We start from the raw sequence: 23,629 nt of genomic DNA on the forward strand, positions 1-23,629 counted from the left end.
TGTAACGGAGGTGACGTCAGAAAGCAAGCTGATGATTCGTTAAGGCAAGTTATGTATTTGAGCTGTTGGGGACCTAGCTAAGAGCAATACAGAGAGAGAGAGATCAGTGAGAGTGAAATGTGAACTCATCAGAAAACGTGAACCGACGATCGGATCGGGTCGACTGTTCTTTCGGGTCGGGTCAGATGGGGAGCTAAGTAGATCAGATGTATATATATAAATGTAAAGTAGATTGAAGTGACATCATCTGTATAAGTATAAATTTCTGAAATGAAAATGCAAATATTGAGATAAAATGTTACTTTTTCACATTACTTTGTGTTGCCTATTTTCGTATTCAATTTTTTTCCTTTTGCTCTCAAATTTGATGATCTTTTTTCATGTAAAAACTTACATAAAAATAGCTTTCGATAATTTTTTTTTTTCTTGAGCGAGGATCGAAACAAGGATATTGGGATGATAGAAGACAAATTCTTAACCACGCTCTACAATCGAGCTCTTTAGATGACTTTTAAATTACTATTAAATCCTGACAAGTGAATATTTTTAGACTGTGAATGAATTTTATTCATTTTTTGGAATAATATATTTATTAAGACTGAAAATCAATTACCAATGTTGAGAACAGATACTCATTTGTAAGGCTATAAGCCAAAATTAGTCAAAAAAAAAAAAATCAATTACCAATGGGTTATTCCGTGACAAGGGCTAAACAAATCAGTCTAGCAATTATTTATTTTTGTTAAAAGAAATGGTCATTGTTCTGGGTAATTGATTGTTCATATATGAACATAAGTTGATTTTTGATATTGACATAAATCTATTATTATGAATTAAATTAGTCTTGGATAATGGTGATTGATGTGATTTGAAGTGAATAATTATTAAAAGAATAGTTATATTTTTTAGAAGTAAAGTAAAGTAATCTTGGATGATGGTCAGGGATGTGATATGGGGATATAATTATTTGAGTTTGAATTTGTCAAATGTGTTTGAGGATATAATTATTAAAAAGGTAGCACCAACAACAAATTATCTTTGAAAAGGTAGACCACTTGTGATTACAACTACAATTATGAAAGCAACAAGTTTACACTCACATAAAATATTCATAGCTTCCATTATTGACTCTACTTTGTTGCTAGTTTATACTCCACAGTTATATATAACAATACGGGCTTCGAGTTTGCCCAAGTTTAATTGGGTTTTCAAATAGTGGGCCTGGATAGTTTAGCAGCTGTGGTTGAGTTTCTGTTTTTGAGCAACATAAGAACCCAATTAGTAATAGGGCTTTGGTCCATGTTCATCAATACTAAATGACAAATCATCAATGAATCAATCAATCGTACCCAATAATACTGCATATGGCGGGGAGGGTATAGCGTACGCAGATTTACCCTCGTTCTAGAGAATGAAGAGACTGTTTTCTCAAAAGACCAAAAGACCCCCGGCTTGTGTGTGCACAAATATGTGTCCCTTAGCCCATGCTTTTCTTCATATGGAACTTACCTATATCGTAAAAAGTTTCGTTCATGGGTTCATTGTCGCGAGTCTCTTCTATTTCTCATTTTGCACACTTTTGATGCCCCAAACTCAATCTTTGCCTTGGAGATCGCTCTCCAAACTAAATATTTTGAATTACAACAAACCTGTCCAAAAAAAGTTTAAAATAGCCTTCATATGAAGGAGAGTTGCACGACGAGACGAAAAGGGATAAAACGCTATGAGTTTGAATGAGTTTCTCTTGGCAAAAAACCTACGAGGATTGGGAAAATCTAAAATAAAAAAGTTAACGGATATAATGACGTGAACTGCTTTGTGCTAATGTTATCGACATAAATTTTTCGTGGATAGATAATTATTTCCGTAATCGCTTGTCAACCCTTATTAATAATTATTTATACAGTATTAGTTTAATTATGCACAACTTCTTTTTTGTCATGTCACTGATGGAGCTTACTAAAGAAACAAGAATACAGATGTATAAGAACCTGCATTGTACTCCAAATCTCCAATGATGAACTTGAAGGAGTTTCCCAGATTACATTTTTTTATAGACTCCTTTAATCTCATCGTTGAGTGCAAATGCGGGTATATTCGGGTAATAGCTAGTACATTTCAATGCCTTGTTCATGTATAAGTACACTAACCTACTGTAGTCCGAGAAACAGGCAGAAATGGCAAAAGCAATCAGAATGATCTTCAACTTTGTTCAAATCTTAGCACTTCTTCTCGTTATCGTCTCGATCGCTGATGCTGGAAGTATTACTCTAGGGCCAGGCAGTAAGTAATGTGTTGATCATTTGTTTTTGTGATTAAATAACTCTTGCAATCTTGTTCAAACTTGTGTGACAATTTGTCTGTACTTGTTTTGCAGTTGGATTTAAGAATGTGGCTTGTAATAAGGTGTATGGAGCGGAGAGCGGGGATACATGCGCCACAGTGTCTGCTGCACTCAACATAACACCTGAGTTCTTCGGCTCAATCAATCCCAACCTTAACTGCAGCGACATCTTTGTCAGCGAGTGGCTTTGCATTAACGGGACTCTTTCCTAGTCATGGCTATGTTTGTTTGATGAGATTGATAATGTCGGATGCTGTTATCATTTTCTTGACTTTATTTCATTTGTAACTTCATTCGAGTACTAGTTTCTGTTGAAGTCTTTGTTATGACTGTAATTGTTTGAATCTTGACATCAGGCTTAAGGCCTCTACACTACATCAATGAGTTTGATCAAATATCTTCGACTCCATTCAGCTGTAATCCCAATGAAGTAAGTTTCTGTTCATAGTTCATACTTAGAATTAGGTTTAAAATGCAGAAAGTACCTGCATTGGCACAGTGGCACTTTCCCAAGCTCAACCAGCAAAAATCCAAATTTTAAACTATGAACACTTTGCTCCATTCCATACCCCTTATTACAAGCCACATTCTTTTTTCTTTTTTATTTGTGCAAACGAGCCACAAGGATGGTACAAATTAAAAACACTAGAGGATAATCGAATATGTGATCTATCGTGCACAAGATCTCAGTTTTCGCCACTAGGTTAGGATTTTATGGATTACAAGTCACATTTTTAAACCAACTACAAAACAAGTCCAAAGAAAATTGCAGACATAATTTGAACAAGACCGCGACAGTTATTTAATAATGTTGATTTTACATTTGATTTTTTTTGTTTTTTTACAAATATCTAAATTTATATAACGAAAACGATCAAGTTACAAATGTTCGATTTGATGAATGAATAATAAGTTGTGACGCGAGACATTGTTGATTTTACATTTCAAATTTAATTGTAAGTTTTCGGGATCTCGGTGTAATTAGCGGCTTGATTATAGGATTTGGTTATTAAATTAGAACCAATCAAATCATAAGATTTGAACTGTCAAGAAAAATGACAAAAAAAGGAGCTAAGTTTGAACTGCAAATTAATAGTACAAATTTCAACTAACATAACATAATCAAAGTTTTTATTACTATATGTTTTGACAATTTATAATCATAATTTTAATAATCGGAGCGTCCACAATAATCACACATGATTTACCATACAGCCAATAAAAACTTTGATTTCTTCCAACGGTCAAAAAATTCAAAACTACAAAATCTTGAAAATCAAAACGCCTCTTTTTCTCTCTCTAAATCACTCTTCAAAACCCTCCAACAATTCAACAAAATCACAATCACTCACTCAAATTTTCACCACCCATTTCAAGAAAATGAATGTTCTTCAAAACCCAGAAGCCAATAACACATCTGATCTCCAAATCTGGAACAATGCAGCTTTCGACACGGGCGATTCGCAAGATTTTTCATCACTAAAAGGGCCACAATTTGTGTCCTCTTCTTTTGAATCTGATGATTCAAGTAAAGAAAATCAAAGCCCTTTTGCTTTGAACTCTCAGGCTCAAATTAGGCCAAGTGGGCTGCTTGGAAAGTCGAAAATGAGGCCTTTCTGTGATCAGAATCAAGAACTCAAGAAAATTGATGATGAAATTGAGGATACTAAGAAGGAAATGGATAGGATTTCGTCAAGATTACGAGTTCTTGAAGCGAAAAAAGCGAAGAAATTGAAAGAAATTGGGGAAAATAAAAGGGGTTTGAGCTTGGGGCCTTTGGAGATTGTTAAGATGACTCATGTTCAAGCAATGCAAAGTAGGCGTAAATCTTGTTTTTGGAAGTTGCCAGAGATTGATGAAGAGAAAAGGACTGATAAAGAAAAGGGAAAGAGTGTTAGCCCGAAATCGAGAAAAGGCCTTACTGTGACAAGAAATGCATCTACTACAATTGGGATAAAGAAATGTGTGAAGAAAGATGATGGGATTCTAGAATCAATTAAGCCTAAGAACCTGTTTCGAGATGGGGAAAAATCGGTGGCTGCTAAGAAATCAATGAGGCCTGGTAGAGTTGTAGCGAGTCGGTATAATAGTAATCAGAGTACAGTTCAGTCTGCTGTGAAAAAAAGATCTTTGCCTGAAAATGATAAGGATGAGAGTAAGAGGTGTGAAAAGAAAAGGGCTTCATTTGTTGCGAAAACACCAGGGAATGGTGAGAACCGAGTGAAGAAGAGATGGGAAATTCCGAATGAGATTGTTGTTTTTAGGAATGTGGAAAGTGATCAATCACCATCATCTGTTTCTGTAGTGCAGGATTTGATTCCAAGAATCAGGACTTCTCGGTGTGTAAACGAGACTCCTCGTGACTCGGGGCCTGCCAAAAGAGTGTCTGAACTGGTAGGGAAGAAGTCATTCTTTAGCATTGATGAAGATGATGTGGAGGTGGAAGCTTCTGTTTGTCATGCCCTGAGTTTTGCGGATGAAGATGCTCAAGGGGAAGTGTAATGTTTAGGCCGAGAACTTGAGATACAATTGAGGTTTATTTTCTTTGAAATGTGATAAGCATTCTTTGCTTTGACATATTTGTCTAGGTTTATTTTCTGTGTTTCTGCCACAAATATTGAAATGAACTTGAGTTTCGCTAATTCAGTTATGATGTGTTTATTACTTTTGACAATTGTTAAACTGATGAACTCCGGTTCTCTGTTCCATCACGTTGTTGCTGCTATTGTTATCATACAACAAAAAGCTTTTAAATACTTTTTAATCATGGCAGACAGTAAAACCTGAATCCGATTTTGTAACCATTTGTTTGCTGAAAGTCGTTCATCAATGCACATGTGTAGTAACCACGACAGCAACGCTATTACTGCCCTTATATGAGATAATAATGTAGCAGCAGAAGCCGGCTTATGTTTAATAAGAGTGTAAAAAGAGCCTTTATTCATGACCTTGTACTAATTTGATTGGACTGTTGTATATTTAAGTTCATACATTTCCGAGAAGTGAATTGTTGATTAGTAGATCAATTGGAATCCAAAGTTGTGAAGAAATGTCTACTGGATTCTTCATTCAATCAAAAATGGTCCTAGAGTGTAGTAAACTTTCACATGCACTCCAGTGCAGTTAATTGTTTTCGTGTTTTAATGTACTTAGTGTTCTGAACTGAACTGCTTTTCTGGTGTAGACTTGTGTTTTTTGTTAAAGATTCATCAACCAACCTTATGGCTTCGGCTAAAGAAGCAAGGCATGCTTTGTGAAACTCAGTTTACTTGGCATTTTGCTGATAACAGCATTCGACATTTTATCACCACAGTGACATACACAATCCGCTTGTTGCATCTCCTCTTAGTATAGTTGATTGTCTTCCTCTTAACTCTCGCCTCTTGGAACTAAGAAAGGAAACATTATAAGATCCATGTTGGGAGTTGTCTCAGCAAGAAAGGAAACATTATAAGATCCATGTTGGGAGTTGTCTCACATCGTTTATGTGAGATGCAGAATGAAGTCTAGTAGTACAAGGCATTTTTGGGAGATGCCAAGAAACTATTATAGAGATGTTGTCCTGTGGATGAATAACTAAGAACTGATGACAATCAAGATCACAAGGTAAAGGACTATTTACACATTGGAATTCTTCAAATATATAAACAAAACTTACAGATTGGTTATCAAAGTAAAGAGGGGAAATTGCTACCAACAAAACCAGATGAAACAGGACAGGCAAAGAAACAAGTAAATAACCTAAGCACACAGTGTGAAATGCACTTGAAACCTTTTTTAAAAATAAAGATAAATCTTGCAAAAATTATAAACTTAGATATTAATTAAAATTGATTTATTAATATGCACTTAGAAAGCAACCTTTGTTTAAAAAAAGTAAAAATAATGCATAAATTGTTATAAACCTTAACTGAAAATATTAGTTATGTTTAATGTAAAGGAAGTATATGAGAATAGAAGATATGGAGAGAAAGTTGTATCTCATTTCATTAGCTAAATCAGCTATTTATAGTACTTGGTTTACAAGTCTTACTAAGTAAGCTATTCAAATCTTTTTCATAAAGTATTACAAAACTTCCTCGATAAGCTTTACAAGTCTTCCTCGATAATCTTTACAAGTCTTCCTGATTAAGTTTCTTTCTTAAGAAGTTGTGCAAGTCTTCCTCAGTAAAATTTGAGAGACTTTCTCGATAGAACAACTTCCATTGAGTCTCTGCACCTATCCCTTCAAAAAATAAAATAAATTGTCGAAAGATTCTTTTCTTTTAAGCTCTTTGAAAATTATCCAACTTGAGTTATGGGTTGCAAAGATTGATCGCCTCGTTAAAACCTTGCAAGGAAAAACCCAGTGGGATAAAAACTTTGACGAAGGAAAAAGAGTACAGCCTCCCCCTGAATAAAATGTCTCACATTTTGACATTTTTATGTAGCAAACTTTTTAACCTCCGCATACCCATATTATTTCTCAGCTTCTCAAATGTCGATGTAGGTAGTGACTTTGTAAGTATATCCGTCAGATTATCGCATGAGCGAACTTGTTGTACATCAATATCACCATTTTCTTCAAGTTCATAAGTGTAGAAGAATTTTGGCAATATGTGTTTTGTTCGATCTCCTTTAATATATCCTTCCTTAAGTTGTTTGATGCAGGCCGAGTTATCCTTGAATAAAACTGTAGGACTGTCTGAAATACTTGATAATCTACATGATTCTCGAATATGTTGAATGACCGACCTTAGCCAAATACATTCTCTGCTTGCTTCATGAAGTTGCAGCCATAGTCTGTTTTGTAGACTTCCAAGAGATAGCAGTATCACAATATGTAAATAGGTAACCTGTTTGTGATCGCCCAAAGTGAGGATCTGACATGTATCCAGCATCTGCATATCCAACTAGCCGTGATCTTGAATTGTTTGGGAAGAATAGTCCAAGATCGATTGTCCCTCGAAGATATCTGAATATATGTTTGATTCCATCCCAGTGCCTTTTAGCAGGGTCAAAACTAAATCTTACCAACTGGTTCACTGCAAATGCAATATCAGGTCGTGTGTTGTTTGTAAGATACATGAGAACGCCAATTACACTGAGATATGGAACTTTGTTAGGAATATATTGTGAACTTGATGATAAGTTGAACAAACACCTTAGTAGATTTAACTTAGTATTTTTGTAGCTCTCGACGGATGTTTAATATAGTCCCGACGGATGAACTTTATAGTCCCGACGGATGACAATTTGACATCCATCGAGAGTGTAGCTTATGTAACAATAAGTCTTGTAGCACATTTCTGCAAACACAATGTTTTAGTTGAGTAGATGATGTAGGATTCTGTAAGTCATGATGACTGCTAGATTGATTTACAGAATAGGTTGGCTAATTATAAATATAAGATGTCTTGTAATTCTGTACAAGTGAAATAGAGTCAAATGACAGAAAGACTCCCAACGGATAATCTACAAAGGCTCCCGACGGATGATCACCAAAGCTCCCCACGGATAATCAACAAGGCTCCCGACGGATGACCAACATAGTCCCGACGGATGATCATATTCAAAATAGTTGTTGATAGTGACAACACAGTCACATGCGTCGGGTGTTTGCAAAAGGAATGTGGCAGCCTAATTACAGGATTTAGAGAACAAAGAAGCATTACCATTTCCATGCAAATATGAAGATATTCAAAGATGCCGGATAGAGTAATGCAGTATCATGAAGTTAGACTAGATATAATTTTGTTTTATTATCTTGTCTTACTATCATCTAACTTAGTGATATATAAACCAAGTGTAGCAAGTAGAACAACTAACCAAGTAAGCATTATTTTTCAGAGGGATAGATAAGGTTGTATCTGTTAAGAATTTCTCTGTAAGTTTGTTTGTTCACTTGTAAGCAGTTGTGTGCTATTCAAACATTACAGAGTTCTCATACTAATATATATCTCTGGTGGATAAGTTCAAATCCATCAGAAATTTTAAAGCTTTGTGTTTTATCATTTTGTGTTTTGATTTCAATTCAAGTTTTATTCCGCACTTCTTGCAAAATTAAACACTGTTATATATTGAGTAAGAACAGTCTTAAAATCTAAAAAGTAGCCAGAATTACATTCAACCCCCCCTTCTGTAATTCTTGTTGCATTATTTGGGACTAACAAACTTCAGGTCCAAGTGCATCTTCATCTTGTTTTCTAGGACGGAAAGGATCATTTTTAACCTCGAGTGATCGAACAACCATTGGTGTGGTTAGTTGATGAGCTTTGTCCATGTAGAACCGATCAAGAATCTTTTCAGTATAGTTTGATTGATGAACAAATATTCCTGAAGATAAGTGATCCACCTGTACACCTAAACAAAATCTTGTCTTTCCAAGATCTTTCATTTCAAACTCATTTTTCAAATAGTAAGCAGCATTAGTAATATCTTCAGTAGTACCGATAATATTCAATCATCCACATATACAGCAATAATAACAAAATCATTTGATGATCGTTTAATGAAAATGCAAGGACATACTTTATTATTAACATATTCATCATTCAATAAGTATTCACTAAGCCTGTTGTACCACATACGACCAAATTATTTCAAACCATACAATGATCATTGTAATTTAACAGAATATAAATGTCGAGGCTTAATGTCCTCAATATTTAATCCTTCAAGAATTTTCATATAAATATCGCTATCAAGTGATCCATATAGGTATGCTATCACAACGTCCATCAAACGTGTTTTCAGTTTTTCCATACAAGCCATACCCATTAGAAAACGAAAAGTAACTCCATCCATCACAGGAGAGTATGTTTCCTGGTAATCAAAACCAGGTCTTTGAGAGAATCCCTGAGCTACTAGCCGGGCCTTATATCTCACAATTTCATTTTCTCATTTCGGTTTCGTACAAACACCCATCTATTCCCGATGGGGACTATACCAGCTGGTGTTTGGATTGCAGGTCCAAATACATTTATCTTGCGCAAGGATTGCAATTCTTCTTGAATCGCAATTTTCCATTTTGGCCAATCATCTAGGCGTCGACACTCTTCCACACTTTGTGGTTCAGAATCGGAGTTCATAATAATATCAGATGCCACAGAAAAAGCATATACATCATCAACCTCAATATTCCCACGATCCAGTAATTTCGCGTTATGGACATAATTCATTGAGATCTCATAGTTTTCAGGTACCTTTGCTTCTGTGGAAGCATTTGCCACTTCTGGGGCATGTGCCACTTCTGGGGCATGTGCCACTTCTGGGGCAACATTCTCTTCTGGAGGCAATCCCACGTCTGGGAGTTTTATTACAGCCACTTCAGGGGCTTGAACCTCTTCAGGAGGCAATACCACTTCTGGGGTATTTTCTGAAACTTTTGCCACTTCTGGGGCAATTCCAATCAATTTCCGTTTTCGTGGTACAATATCTTTTGCACCAATACGTCTACCACGCTTTTGGCGTGGCTTTGAATCACCAATCAATTCCATTGAAATTGATTTATTGCCAGGGATTTCAATCCTGGTCGGAGCATTAACAACAAATATATATATGATTTCACAATATTTCTAGAATCATTAAATGCATCTGGCATTTGATTAACAATATTTTGCATATGTATAATTCTTTGAACCTCAGATTCACATTATTTAGTACGCGGATCAATAACATTTAATCCTGAGGCATTCCATGATATTTCCGAACTTAATTTATGCAAAATTTTATCTCCCCCTAATGTAGGGAACATAGATTCATCAAAACGACAATCAACATACCGAGCAGTAAAAACATCACCAGTTAATGGTTCCAGATACCTTATAATAGACGGATAATTAAAACCAACATATATACCAATTCTTCTTTGAGGTCCCATTTTAGTTCTTTGAGGTGATGATATAGGAACATACACAACACAACCAAATACTTTTAAATGAGATATATTAGGTACTTGACCAAGAACCAATTCATAAGGGGATTGTTTGTGGTAAGCAGAAGGCCTTATTCTAATTATATTTTCAACATGAATTATTGCATGACCCCAAACAGATATAGGTAACTTTGCTCTTAGGAGTAAGGGACGGGCAATAAGTTGAAGTCTTTTAATTAAAGATTCTGCTAAACCATTTTATGTATGTACGTGAGCTACCGGGTGTTCAACTGAGATTCCTACTGACATACAATAACCATTAAAAGTTGCAGATGTAAATTCAGCAGCATTATCTAGTCGGATTGATTTAATGGGATGGTCAGGAAATTGAGCTCGGAGTTTAATTATTTGGGCAAGTAATTTGGCAAAGGCTGAATTTCGGGTTGTAAGTAGACATACCTGAGACCATCGAGTTGGCGCATCAATTAAAACCATAAAGTACCTAAATGTGCCAGAAGATGGATGAATAGGACCACAAATGTCACCTTGAATTCTTTCTAAGAATTTCGGGGACTCAGTTTGAGGCTTAACTGGGGATGGTCGGACAATCAGTTTTCCTAAGGAACATGCTGAACAATGAAGTTCATCTCGGGATATTATCTTTTGAGTTTTAAGAGGATGTCCCACAGAATTTTTAACGATATGACGCATCATAGATTCTCCTGGATGACCGAGTCTTTCGTGCCAAAGGGAAAGTAGTTTTTGGTCTATGATTTTGGGGATGTTGACACTATGAGATTCAAGAACTCGTATACTCGTTAAAAGTAATCCTGAAGAAATCGAGTGGAATTTTTCTAAGACCCTTTTATTGTCAACGGTGTTTGAGGTGATGAGAAGGTATTCTTTTTCATTCTCATTAGTAGTTTCAACGTGAAACCCATTAAGACGGATATCTTTAAAACTCAGTAGGTTTCTAGTTGACTTGCTAGAGTATAGAGCCTCTTGTATGTGTATGTGTGTCTTATTTGGTAGAAGAAAACTAGCTTTCTCAAAACCATCTATTATATTTGATGTACCCGATACCGTCCTGACATGTGAGTTGGTTTTAGTCAATTGTGAGAAGTATTTCTGACTCTGTAAAATAGTGTGTGTGCTTGCGCAGTTAACAATGCATATATCTTCCATCTCTATACATATATAAACGAAAAACACACCGAGTACATAGAACAACAGCATGAAACAAGTACATAAAATGAGTACATAATGGAAATAAGTAAAACACAAATGAAATAAGTAAAGAAAGACAATACATATGAAGTCTAGTCGTCTAAACCATAATAAAGATTAGCACCAGTGTCTATTTCATTTGAGGCCTTATTGACTGGTTAATTAACTAGATTATAATTAGCGAAGTTGGTTCTACTCTCTTTCCATTATTACTTTTGGATGACTCGTAGAGATCAACAAGATGTTTGGGTGTGCGACAAGTACGTTGCCAGTGCCCCTCAGATCCACACCTATGACAAATGCCTCGGTTCTCTCCTTCTTGGGTGCCTTTCTTTTATTTGGCACTTCACGTTGCCATTTCTGGTGGCCAGAGTTGTAACCATCACGTTGTCACTTCAGGTGGCCAGAATGATATTGATTGCGAAACCAACCACGGAAATTTCCACGTCCACGGTTTCGTCCATAACCCCGTCCTCCTCTATGCCCTTTCCCACGTTCATTCTTCAGGAATGACGTGTTATGTACTTCAGGTAACTGGGCAGAGTCTGTGGGACGTATCTGATGATTTTTCAGTAGCAACTCATTATTTTTTCAGCCACAAGAAGGAGAGATATCAGCTCGCCATATTTCCGAAAATTTCGCTCCCTATATTGTTGAACCAGGATCATAGTGTTGGGGTGAAAGGTTGAGAGGGTCTTTTCAATCATTTCAACATCAGTAATATTTTCACCACATAAAATTAATTTTGAGCTTATCTTAAAAAGAGCAGAATTATATTCATCTACAGATTTGAAATCCTGTAACCTCAAATTAATCCAGTCATATCGGGCATATGCCAAGTGAACAAGTTTCTGGTGATCAAATCTATCCTTGAGATTATTCGAGTGAATTTTTGATAGTGAGGTATTCAGATTTTAGATCTTCGTGGATGTGATGCCTAAGAAAGATAATTGCTTTTGCATTTTGTTCAACAGTTGGGATTTTTTCTGGGTCAATAGTGTCTTTTAGGCCATTAGCACTAAAGTGTAATTCCGCATCAAGGACCCATGATAAATAATTATTCCCTGAAACATCTAAGGCAACAAACTCTAATTTTGCAAGATTCGCCATTCTGAATAGATTTTAAATAAGATATAATATGTCACATAATATTTAAACAGGCAAGTTGAAATAATAACTTTATACAAAAGTTACGACGACATAGCCAGCCAGAAAACTTTTGATTATTACTTGACTACAGCGCCATCTTTATAGTAATATTACTTGACGGCAGAGCCATCTTTATAGTATTATTTGACGACATAGTCATCTTTATAGATTTCAATCAGTAACATAAATAAATATGAAATAATAATTAGAATAAAATGAGTAAAAGAAATCGTATCTCTTTTATGAAATAGTTTTAGTTGATAGAGACTCGTGGGTCAGAATAAGTCGTAGCTCTTTCGAGAATAAAGTTTCAGTTGGCAGAGACTCGTGTGTCAGAATAAGTCGTAGCCCTTTCGAGAATAAAGCTTCAGTTGACAGAGACTCGTGCTGATAACGTGTTATAAACCTTGACTGAAAATATTAGTTATGTTTAATGTAGAGGAAGTATAGGAGAATGGAAGATATGGAGAGAAAGTTGTATCTCATTTCATTAGCTAAATGAGCTATTTATAGTAGTTGGTTTACAAGTCTTACTAAGTAAGATATTTAAATCTTCTTCATTAAGTATTACAAAACTTATTCGATAAGTTTTATAAGTCTTCCTCGATAAGTTTTAAAAGTCTTCCTAATTAAGTTTCTTTCTTAAGAAGCTGTACAAGTCTTCCTCAGTAAGATTTGAGAGATTTCTTCGATACGATTTGACAATCACTTTATATTTAGGAAAATGTTAAATTCAGAGCAGCTTTTTAATTTTCAGAGCAAAAAACATGTGTAAAGACTAAAATGCCCTCCCTGGATGTACATCAATAATCCTAATAAAAATTAATGCGAGGATAATTCAGTCTTTTCAGAGCACTTTTGCTCTGAAAATTAAAATCCTTCTCTGGATTTAACATTTCCCTATATTTATTCAAATATTTTAACATAAATTAATAGAACCATGTTCATGTATATAAACTTGTTTAAATAAATTAATTTAATTTATAATTTATTGAATATTTTCTTGTTTAAATAAATTAATTTAATTTATAATTTATTGAATATTTTAAAAAGAACAATTATATTTTATTTTACATATTCCCATAATACGTTAATTTCTTTTAAATTAACTCCAAATACAAATTTCTCCTTTTTACAACATAGTACAATTTTACTCAATTTTTTGCACGTGAATTGGGCAAGTGCACATCAATTTCTACCTATCCAAATTGACCCGACCCGGTTAATTTAAGTTCTAAAGGTCATTCATTTCATTTGGGTCCATAAACCCTAAACCCCCAAATATCAAATTCACCAAACAACAATGATTGCTGCTTCAAAACTTGTGAAAAAGCTTTCACAAGGGGTTTTAAAGATGCCCTTTTTATCATCTTATCGTTTCTTGAATCACTTTGTAATTAAAAGACAATTTTTTGGGCAAGAAAGCTATCAATTTCAATATGTATATCTCAATCGACCCTTGTTGTAAGTATTTTTGTAACCCTGTTCTGATTCTTTATACCCTTTTAGCTGTATGTAATATTGAGATTGTTTGCATTGTTGTTGGACTAATACAATGTGTGTGTTTGTTGGATGTTTTCAAGATAATTTGGATTGTTCTTGTTTCGATTCATCGTGTTTGCGGAAATGTATTATAAGTTTATTTAAATTATTCTCATGTTTTCTCGATTTTAGATAGTCGGTTGTGACTTGCTATGATAATAATTTAAATTTGTTAAGTCTAAGATATTTGAGTGAAGATTATTAGACCATATTATGTATATGTAATATACAACGATAGAAGGTTGCCTACTGAAAGCTTATTAATCAGTTCTAATACTTGGAATATATTTGTTATTTAACGTTGAGATTCAAATATTGAAGGTTGAAAGTTTGCAAAGCCTGTTGTAGTTTTTTCTGGGGAAATTATGTATTACTGATTTTCCTTGATGGCTAGACTGTATGTTTGTGAATTGATATTCACCTTTTTTGTTCCGGCATGATTTCTTTTGAGGCATGACTACTGCTTTCCTACTCTAATATATTGTACATAGTTTCTGAGCTTATGTAATTAATTGTTGTATTCCTAATACAGAATTCTATTACGTCCAGCTCAGTTAAGTTCTCCTGGACATGTCCAATCTTCTTGATAATGAGCACTCGTGCAGTCAGTTATCAGGCAGCATCATCATCAACGCAAGCATCTTCTTCGGAAAAGGAAGATGTAGACGAGGTTGTGAATCAAATTCTTTCTGCTATAGAGATTGCACCAAACTCTAGTAAAGAGATCTGTACATTTCACATTGAGAAATTATGCAAGGCCAAAAAGCTTTCATATGCTTCCAGGTTACAACAGTCCCTGCACAATAATCACATATTCCTTAGCCCTTATGCGTATAATCTTCTTTTGGAAGCCGCAGGTGAAGAAAATGATATTGATCTTCTGCAACAAGTTTTTAAGGATGCACTGCTGTCTGGCGTACCAATGAATTCAACTTCTTATATTAACCTAGCCAAGGGTTTTACTAAGATGACTGATTCTGAATTACTGCTGAGATTTGTCCGAGAATTGTCAGAGCTGACCTTTTATAGGAGCGCCACAGTTGTAAACAGGATCATCGTTTCCTTTGCTTCATGTGGACAGGTTGATAAGGCCTTAGTAGTTTTTAATCATATTGAGACACTTAAATGTAAACCAGATCTTGTTACTTTTAATACTGTACTAGGGATTTTGGGCCGAACCAGTAGGATGGATGAAATGCTTCAAGTGTTTGGCTTCATGATAGAGGCAAACATTGTTCCAGATATCATTACTTATAACACATTATTAAACAATCTACAGAAAGTTGGGAGATTAGACTTGTGCTTAGAGTTGTTAAAAGAAATGAGTGAAAGAGGAATCGAAGCTGATTTGCGAACTTACACTGCTATGATTGAGGGCTTCGGTCGGTCAGGAAAGATTGAGCAATCACTAAGGCTTTTTAATGAGATGAAACTTAAGCAAATCCGTCCATCTATATACATATATCGTTCGCTTGTCAACTATCTGAAGAAAATGGGGAAGTTGGAGCTGTCAATTACTCTTGCTGAAGAGATGAATGCACGTCTTCCTGAACTTGTCAGCCCAAAGGACTTTAAAAGGAAAGATTGAAGTTTAACACTTGAAATTACGAGTTGAAAGTACCCTCTAACTTTGATGTTGCTGGTATTATTTTATTTTAAATCTTGTAATTATCTCTCTATATTTGTTATTTCTGTTAATTATTTAAAAAGATGTCATTAGCAAAAGGAACTATTTAGCTATTGTTCCCCCCCTTTTTAGTTTTTAACCATGAGACAATTTTGTTGCAGAATACTGCAGTAAACCTAATTTGTTTATATATATAAAAAAATAGCATCTTTACTGAAACTTAAATTCTAGTTGAATCACATTGGCAGTCAAATATGAATATTACGTATCTCATATTGCCTTTTTTTCTAAACAGGCAGGACCGGGTAGGTTAAGCTTAGAATGCATACTATCAAGTCTCAGTGGAAGCACAGTTGCAAGGAGACATAAGCATGCCTGGCTTATCTTGCTACTATTTGTGGTCATAAAGTTTCATCTTGAATATCCACACATCTAACTGAACGATTTGTTGGGAAGAATATGATGCTGGAACTCAAAATTGAAAATTCCAATGAAGGATAACGAAGTGCCTGTATGGGCTATTGCTGCGACTGTGAGTTCCTTGTACAGTGGAGTAGCTTATAGATTTATTGATATAAAGCTGTCTGGTGATTTTTCTTCATATGTTTCCTGGTTAAGCTGCAACTTTTAAGCTCTTGCAGTTTGTAGTCACCTGCTGACTTGTTTGAAGAACACATTGTCGGTTACCCTGTCTTGAATAATAATGCAGATGTATACAGTTTTATACCTAATAAGTTTTCCGATAACTTCTTTTTCTGTAGTTTTTGTTCAAGACCCGAGTGTTCAAGGCTATCATATTTTGATTTACTCAGCAATTGCTGATGAATGCTATTTTTCATCACCTTGTCACTATGAACTATCCCTGGAGAATGTTTATGATTGTTTAAGGTGTTAATATCTTGATTCACTCAGCAACTCCGCCATCAATGGTTACTTCATTATAAATAAACTTTATCTTCATAAACTCGCCTTTTTTACTTTATATCACTCTTTCAACTCCAATCATTACTTTAAATAGTCTAACTGTAAACAAGTAATGATTAATTCTGGAATTTCATGAAGCATGCATAAATTCCTAAAAAATATTCTTTTAATTAATATAAGTAATGAATTGTCTATTCTCTAATACTGACACCGTGAATATAATTCTAAAAAACCAAGTAATATTTGAGTAACACATCTCAACTTTGTCTCATATTTGTAAACTAAAATAACTCTCTGCAAAATTTATCTTGGTACTTCCAGAAATCCATGGTTTGATGATTAAAGCCATACATGCTTGATGCTTCTCAGAAAAATCATATCCTGCTCGAGTCTCTTCCGAAAATGAATCTTCTACCCCAGTCCGATACAACCAAAGTTCTTGTGCGCCAGCTGACTTGCTTGCTATACAATTTAATTAGTCCATGATAAAAAAATGAATTATAAGAGCAAAAATAGTAATAATTTAAGACTGAAAACAAACTCTAATGAGATGGAGATTAAGTTTTGCAGCATGAAAGTACCTTGCATAAATCGAGTACCACAACCACTGGGTGCTGCGACCAATTGATACTGTATCCCAAGGAAGCGTAAGTTGTGCTGCAGTTTGCTCTCCTCCCAAAGGAGCAAATTGCCCCAAATGCTTATACCTAATATTATATCAGGCGGATATGAATTAATTTTTTCAAATGCTTATACTAGTTAAGGTATGTGCTAGTTGGTACAAACTGTATGTACAACTTAGAGTTTAAAGGATGAATGCAATATCTTCAAACAACTCTTGTCGTAACAGATTAAGTGTTCATACCTAAATGGTTTAAATTTGTGTCGTCCTAATTCCCTGATTCTATTTGGACCTTCCGGATTCTTTTCACATTGCTCCATCCGATTGAAACAAGTAGCAAGGTATTTGCCTTCTTGATCAGCCACCTAAAACATCAGAAGCCACAGATAAAGATATGAAAACTGAATAGAAGGGATGAGGACTTGGAGTTGGTAAAAATGTACATACCTGTGCTGTAGCAGGAAGATTTTTCATCTCTGAGTCCACCTCAGAAAGAGCTGCTTTGAACTTTTCAATATCCAACTCTTCATCCGGCTGAGAATTCTTCAACAACTGAACAAAATTTTTCAATTGCTTTTTCTTCAAATACAGCTCCACTTGAGGATATCTGTCTATGATATCATTGACGACTTCTTTAAAATCATCCACTTTAAGGGAGCCTTTGTTTTTCTTGTCTGCCTTCTTGAATATGGCGCCAATATCATCCTAAAATAAAATGAATTTCAATCATTTACATTCATTTCGATGTTATAAGGTCTTTCAAGCCACAGGGGAAAGTCATCAAATAGAATGTATCCTGTTACCAGGCTGTTCCATAGTCGAGACTACTGATAAGTCATACAAAAAAAATGGTCGAAAAATATTCGAACTGTGACACTATTTGCGTGATTCAATCATTGTTTATCTGTGGATAATAGATCAGGGGAAACATACCATCACTTTACGTTGAACTATTGACGCACAGTCACCTAAGGCATATATGTTTTGAGTTCCTTCGACTCGTAACCATTCATCAGTTGCCAACACTCTCCTATCAGCCTGTGGTTAAAAACATAAAGCAAATTAGAGCAACAGTTACAGAGTAGAAGTGAAAATTTAATGTATCAATTAGAAAAGAATAGAATGTTCTATAGATAGGACAAACCTGACCAATTTGCTTCATAAAATCTTTAACAAAAGGTCGAGTACCTATACCAGTTGACCAGACAATCATTCCATAGGGAATGGACTGGGTTTCCCCAGTGGCTCTTACTTTTGTAGATATTTCCTTATCGGATATTTTTGTCACCATAGATCCAGTTTTTAGATTAATTCCATCTCTATGGAATTTATCTTCAGCAAATTCAGTAATCCTTTTGTCGAACCTGTATTGAACAGACGACAAAACAAAGATGTAAAAGTTAATTACGGTAGTCTCCAGAACAACATTCCTAAGCTTTCACTGGACACCCATGTTTTAATATCTAAAACTCCATGAACAGTTCGAACAACAGTCCTAAGAACATACTGGACACCCATGTTTTAATAGCTAAAACTCCATGAACAGTTCTTTTATCCTCTGGGCACCCTATGTTAATGTCTGTCCACATGTAAAGTACATCCAAATGCTTTTTAGAGTAGATTAAATGGGTTTTATGTACAACGGTAAAGAGTGAGGATTCAGAACAATGACCTTTTCATTGGGGAAGGGCCTAGGGATTTTTTCTCTACTCACTATGTTGGTCTCGTGTCGTCCATCCAAGATCCAAATGTTTTATGTATATAGATATTCCAAAATACTTCACTAACCAGTTGAACTTTCTTTAACTCATTTTACAATCGAACTTAAGGTACCCGAACCAAGAAAAACTGTATACCTGTAATGGGCCAAATTTGTGTTTTCTGTTCAACCTCTAACAATACTGATGAATCTAAGGATAAATCGCAAGATTGGTCATATTTATTCGTTTGTAGCAGTACCATAATTAGACAGATTTGGTGTCCGCTATTAAGGGTATAAATTGATTTCTAAACAAAAAAATTAGGGACAAAAACTGATCCACAGGTAATCAAACATAATATAAAAGATAGAATTCGAACACTATAAATAAATTCTAAATCAGCAGAACTTACATGCCCAAAATGTGATCAGTTGCCTCCAGAAGAGTTATCTTCACATACTGTTGAAGAGCAGGATACAACTTAGCTAAATCTTCATGCACGAAGTCATGAAGCTCGGCTGCAAACTCAACACCCGTCGGACCACCGCCAACAACTACAAAATGCAGAATTTTCTCCCTCTCTTGATCAGATACACTTGGAAGGCTGGCCCGCTCAAAACAGTCAATAACACTCCTACGGATCCTCAGTGCATCTTCAACTTCCTGTTTTCAAGCATCTAAATTAGACCCGCAGATAAAGTTTTAGCTTTAGTAAGCTACATTGCACGAGGTGATATTGAATATATGGTTTTAAACAAGCAAAAGTGTACTTGGCAATTGGCATATCCCGGTGCTCAAAGCTTATAACTTGTGCAAAAACATGTAAACTGATGATAAACAGGTTTTGGTAGTTCAGATAAGTTACCTTCAAGAAGAGAGTATTCTCTTCAACACCGGGAGTGTTGAACGTATTTGAAAGTCCTCCGACAGATACCACCAAGTAGTCATAGTCTACTGCAAATTCTTCTTTCTCTCCCAACTTTGAATGTTGGGTGGATCTACAGTAAACTTTCTTGTTTTCGTGATCTATCTTAAAGCATTCAGCTTCCCTGAAATTAAAATCTGAAACAGACTGCAAGACCAAACCATATATGCATATTTCACATTAGTATCTAATCAGCAAAAAGTAAATGGACATGAAGGTCAGTTAAGGCACCCTAAACGGCATCAAATATTTTAGACATGTCATTGCCTAAGCGCAAAGCAACACAGGAAATCCCACCTTTATACTTGAAAATTGACAAGAGTACATACATAAACACATACGTAGTTGATTACCATTAATTCAAAGACAATTAAACACATTTTCCAATTTGATGCTAATTTTGGGCAACTAAAACCAACGAATTAAAACAGACTCTGTCCCGTACAGAGCATTTGCTCACCAATTTACTTAACAAGGATTAAAACATTCGCAAGTCAAATTGTCCTATCAACATTGTCTTAACATAAACTGAGCTTATCACATACAAGTAAAACTAGGACAATTACATTAGAAGCAAAATGTGTAACATCTATATACTTGACATGTAAGTTGCTCACCTTTGCTGCAATACTACGAATTGGCTCAACAACACTACGTGCCTCAACTGTCCCAACTGTAACACTAGGCAACAGAGGAGTAAACGCAAAATAATTTCGCGGTGACACTACTTCAAGTTCATACGAAGGATTCTTCAGATTCTTAAGGAACGAAACGCCTCCCCAACCAGTTCCAAGAACCACCACTTTCTTCTTGTTCACACAATTACCCTGATCAGCATATGCACCATAATATGGTCTGGCCCCTGAATAAACCGCTACGCCTCCACCACTGCACTTTCGATTGCAAATAATGTCACAAAATCGAAAAAAATAATCTATAAATCAGTATACATTATTAAATAGCTCACATTCACCCCAGACAAGTTATACATCATCTGTAAACTAGACCTAACAGTAAAAATGTAAAACTTCTGCCTCTTTTTACAAACAACTGTTAGTTACGTAATTACATCATGTCAATTAGTTAATTTCGATTAGTGTATTATATCACAAAATCAAACATATAATATAACAAAGGCCATACTTGTATACGAAATTAAAAACATAGTTAATTTCGATAAGTGTATTATATCACAAAATCAAACATCTAATATAACAACGGTCATACTCGTAACAACAACGGATACGAAATTAAAAACAGAGACTAAAATTAACATAATCACAACTAATTAGCACCAAAATAATATTCACAAACACATAAATCAATTATCAACAGTCATGCTTGTAAGTTATAACAGATATGAAATAAAAAACAAAAACCGAAAAAAAATCAACAGAATTACACACACATTATTACTATTTCATAAGATTTTTTTTAGATTACAATTAATACATTAGCAAACACATAAATCTACTAACGCAAAATAAATCACGAGTGTTCTAAAAATCGACCGACTCAAGTACTCGAGAAAATAAACAAACAGTGTTCTAAAAATCGACAAGCTCCGAGTTTACGGAAATGTGAGATGTAAAAAAAGGAGGACCTGACAGTAGCAACAACGAGTAGTCTGGTGAGAACAGGGTGATTTGTAAACACACTGGTGGCTCTCTTGTAAAAACTACTCATCTTTGTTTAACGAAATTATAAAACCCTTGTTCTACAGCAGCAGAGAGGCAGAGACTCTGCTGTGTGTGTATGTGTTTATATATGAGCTTATGCGGCAACTTAACGCACCCTAATTCGAGATTTTGTTTTTGGTAATTTCCTTTTCCAGGAAAATTGGAAAATATTAAAAGGTTCGTACATTTATGGAGGTGTGGAGTGGGGAACAAGTTATTGGAGTGAAGTTACGGTTTTGACCTTGGGTGTTTCTAAGAATGGGGAGGGAGTGGGGGTATTTTGGACAATGTGATCCGAGAAACGTGGACTGTGTGTCCCCAGCTGTACCTCAAAGGCTCCGATTTGCAATAATAGCCGTTCGATTGGGACTTTGAGATGCGATTTATTCTCACGCTGTTGTTGTGTCTTTTGTTTCCTTTGCTTTTTACGGTCTGGAATTTTGGATTTTTTTTCCCCTTTTTCTTCGTATATTGTATATGATTTTGATATTTTTGGAAATATATTTTTAATTAAAGAAACATTTTTCTAAAAAAAAAAATAACGCGGTGAATCTAGTTTATATTCTTTGTTTTTTTGGGTGCGGTGTAATTTGGCGAAATTCTAAAAATCGATTAAGACAATCCGATAGGTTTTTATAAATCAAATTCATGATAATCTTTAACGATAATGCTAAAAATTATTATACATAATAGTCATAAGTTCAACTTCCACTAATAATCCAATTAATTCTAAATTCTAATATTTTACATATAACCTATTTACTTGGAGTTACTTAAGTCAATTTATGAATCTATTAATTTTATAAATAATTTAATGGTTCTTACTATTTAAAAAACTTATTTACCTATTTTCACGTGCCTAATTTCTCCAAATATCAATTTAATTAATTAAAGATATATTAAAATATACTTATTAGGCATACTTACCCTTTTAAACAAACTTATTTAATAAATATTAAAATATAAGTATTTCAAATAACCGTTCGCTGCACACGTTATAGAATTATGTAATAATTTAAACTTGATAATTATTTCATAACGAATGACACATGTGTTATCAAACAAATATTCGACTCACTTACTGATCATTATATAATTATAAATATTAATAATAATATTTGTTTACTTTCGATTAATGTGCTGATTAATGAGTCAGTTAATCTCCAACTTGCAAATTAATATCTTGAAGGTACACTCGCCGACCTAAGACGCATAACAATTTTTGGAACACTGATTTTTACCCGGAGGCTCCGTTTTTTTACACACTACTCACTCCGTTTCAATATCCATGCCAACATAAAAAAATAGGCATATTAAAAAAAAGTGAAGAGTAATTTTAGAGGTCCCAAAAAATTTTCACAAAATTTTTCCAAAAATTGAGGTGTTAATTTGTGATTAGTTGATTGCTCATCAATGTAATGGACCGCACTTGTGTTAATATGAGTCCCATCAATTAAAACTTGGCACGTGTATTTTGGGAGTTATTTTTGTACTTCTAGCACTACTCAAAAGTGAATGTTGATAAAAATATTTATATCCATATTAATTGTATTAGGGTCCTGTTACCTGACAATCATGTGTTAGGGAACTTTTATCCAACATGTTACTTACTGGTCGTTGGATCGTTCCAACGACCAGGATTTAAAAAAAATATTAACCGTTATGCGGGTAATATCCGCAGAAATGATAGCTTTCGCGGGTATTATGCACGGAACGACTTTCCTTTTCGCGAATATTATGTGCGGAAGAACGGTACTTGTAGTTTAAAACCTTAAACGATCACACTTTCATTTTTGTGATACTTTTGTCCAATTGGAGAGCAAATTTGGGGGATTTATTGCTTTTGTTCATCATTACTCACTAATTTTTATTGGGTAAGCTAAATTTCTTGCTTTTTTCTTGTTTTCATTATGAATAAGATGTTTGCTAGATTTGAAGTTAGAAAAACTCTGAAAAGAAGTGATAAAGTTTTTCATAATGTTGTAACTAATGAAGTTGATGATGTTAGTGGTAGTTGCTTGCGTAATGATAATGT

General features: G+C 34.7%; 3 protein-coding genes across 4 annotated transcripts; 2 read left to right on the plus strand and 1 right to left on the minus strand.

Moving 5' to 3' along the window:
* Positions 1–3,724: 3,724 nt before the first annotated feature.
* Positions 3,725–4,846, plus strand: LOC141713796 (uncharacterized). Its single transcript, XM_074517370.1, has one exon. The coding sequence runs from the start codon at positions 3,725–3,727 to the stop codon at positions 4,844–4,846; it is 1,122 nt and encodes a 373-aa protein (XP_074373471.1).
* Positions 4,847–13,814: 8,968 nt separating this feature from the next.
* On the plus strand, positions 13,815–16,607 carry LOC141711525 (uncharacterized). Of its 2 annotated transcripts, none has more exons than XM_074514000.1 (3): positions 13,815–14,039; positions 14,667–15,759; positions 16,040–16,607. In XM_074514000.1, exons 1-2 carry the CDS (start codon positions 13,879–13,881, stop codon positions 15,703–15,705), a joined length of 1,200 nt encoding a protein of 399 aa, XP_074370101.1. In that variant the 5' UTR covers positions 13,815–13,878; the 3' UTR covers positions 15,706–15,759; positions 16,040–16,607. The 2 variants fall into 2 exon arrangements, with proteins under 2 accessions (XP_074370101.1, XP_074370102.1); XM_074514001.1 differs by having other exon boundaries at positions 13,901–14,039; positions 14,650–15,759; positions 16,040–16,605.
* A 201-nt stretch (positions 16,608–16,808) lies between these two features.
* On the minus strand, positions 16,809–21,734 carry LOC141711526 (external alternative NAD(P)H-ubiquinone oxidoreductase B2, mitochondrial-like). Its single transcript, XM_074514002.1, has 10 exons — positions 21,519–21,734; positions 20,533–20,803; positions 19,856–20,062; positions 19,403–19,653; positions 18,435–18,654; positions 18,224–18,328; positions 17,738–17,995; positions 17,534–17,655; positions 17,250–17,375; positions 16,809–17,130 (listed from the first exon to the last, which is right to left on the minus strand). Exons 1-10 carry the CDS (start codon positions 21,599–21,601, stop codon positions 17,043–17,045), a joined length of 1,731 nt encoding a protein of 576 aa, XP_074370103.1. The 5' UTR covers positions 21,602–21,734; the 3' UTR covers positions 16,809–17,042.
* Between the last annotated feature and the right edge of the window lie 1,895 nt (positions 21,735–23,629).

This window comes from Apium graveolens, chromosome 3 (genome assembly GCF_009905375.1).
Source record: "Apium graveolens cultivar Ventura chromosome 3, ASM990537v1, whole genome shotgun sequence".
Taxonomy (NCBI): Eukaryota; Viridiplantae; Streptophyta; class Magnoliopsida; order Apiales; family Apiaceae; genus Apium; species Apium graveolens.

Bases quoted from the DNA above. Each gene is read 5' to 3' on its own strand.
- LOC141713796 (XM_074517370.1), top strand. From the start codon at position 3,725: ATGAATGTTCTTCAAAACCCAGAAGCCAATAACACATCTGATCTCCAA.
- LOC141711525 (XM_074514000.1), top strand. From the start codon at position 13,879: ATGATTGCTGCTTCAAAACTTGTGAAAAAGCTTTCACAAGGGGTTTTA. The intron at 14,040-14,666 runs GTAAGTATTTTT...TATTACGTCCAG, and splicing joins TATCTCAATCGACCCTTGTT to CTCAGTTAAGTTCTCCTGGA.
- LOC141711526 (XM_074514002.1), bottom strand. From the start codon at position 21,601: ATGAGTAGTTTTTACAAGAGAGCCACCAGTGTGTTTACAAATCACCCT. The intron at 20,063-20,532 runs GTGAGCAACTTA...TTGGTCTTGCAG, and splicing joins TTCGTAGTATTGCAGCAAAG to TCTGTTTCAGATTTTAATTT. The intron at 19,654-19,855 runs GTAACTTATCTG...GCTTGAAAACAG, and splicing joins AGAATACTCTCTTCTTGAAG to GAAGTTGAAGATGCACTGAG.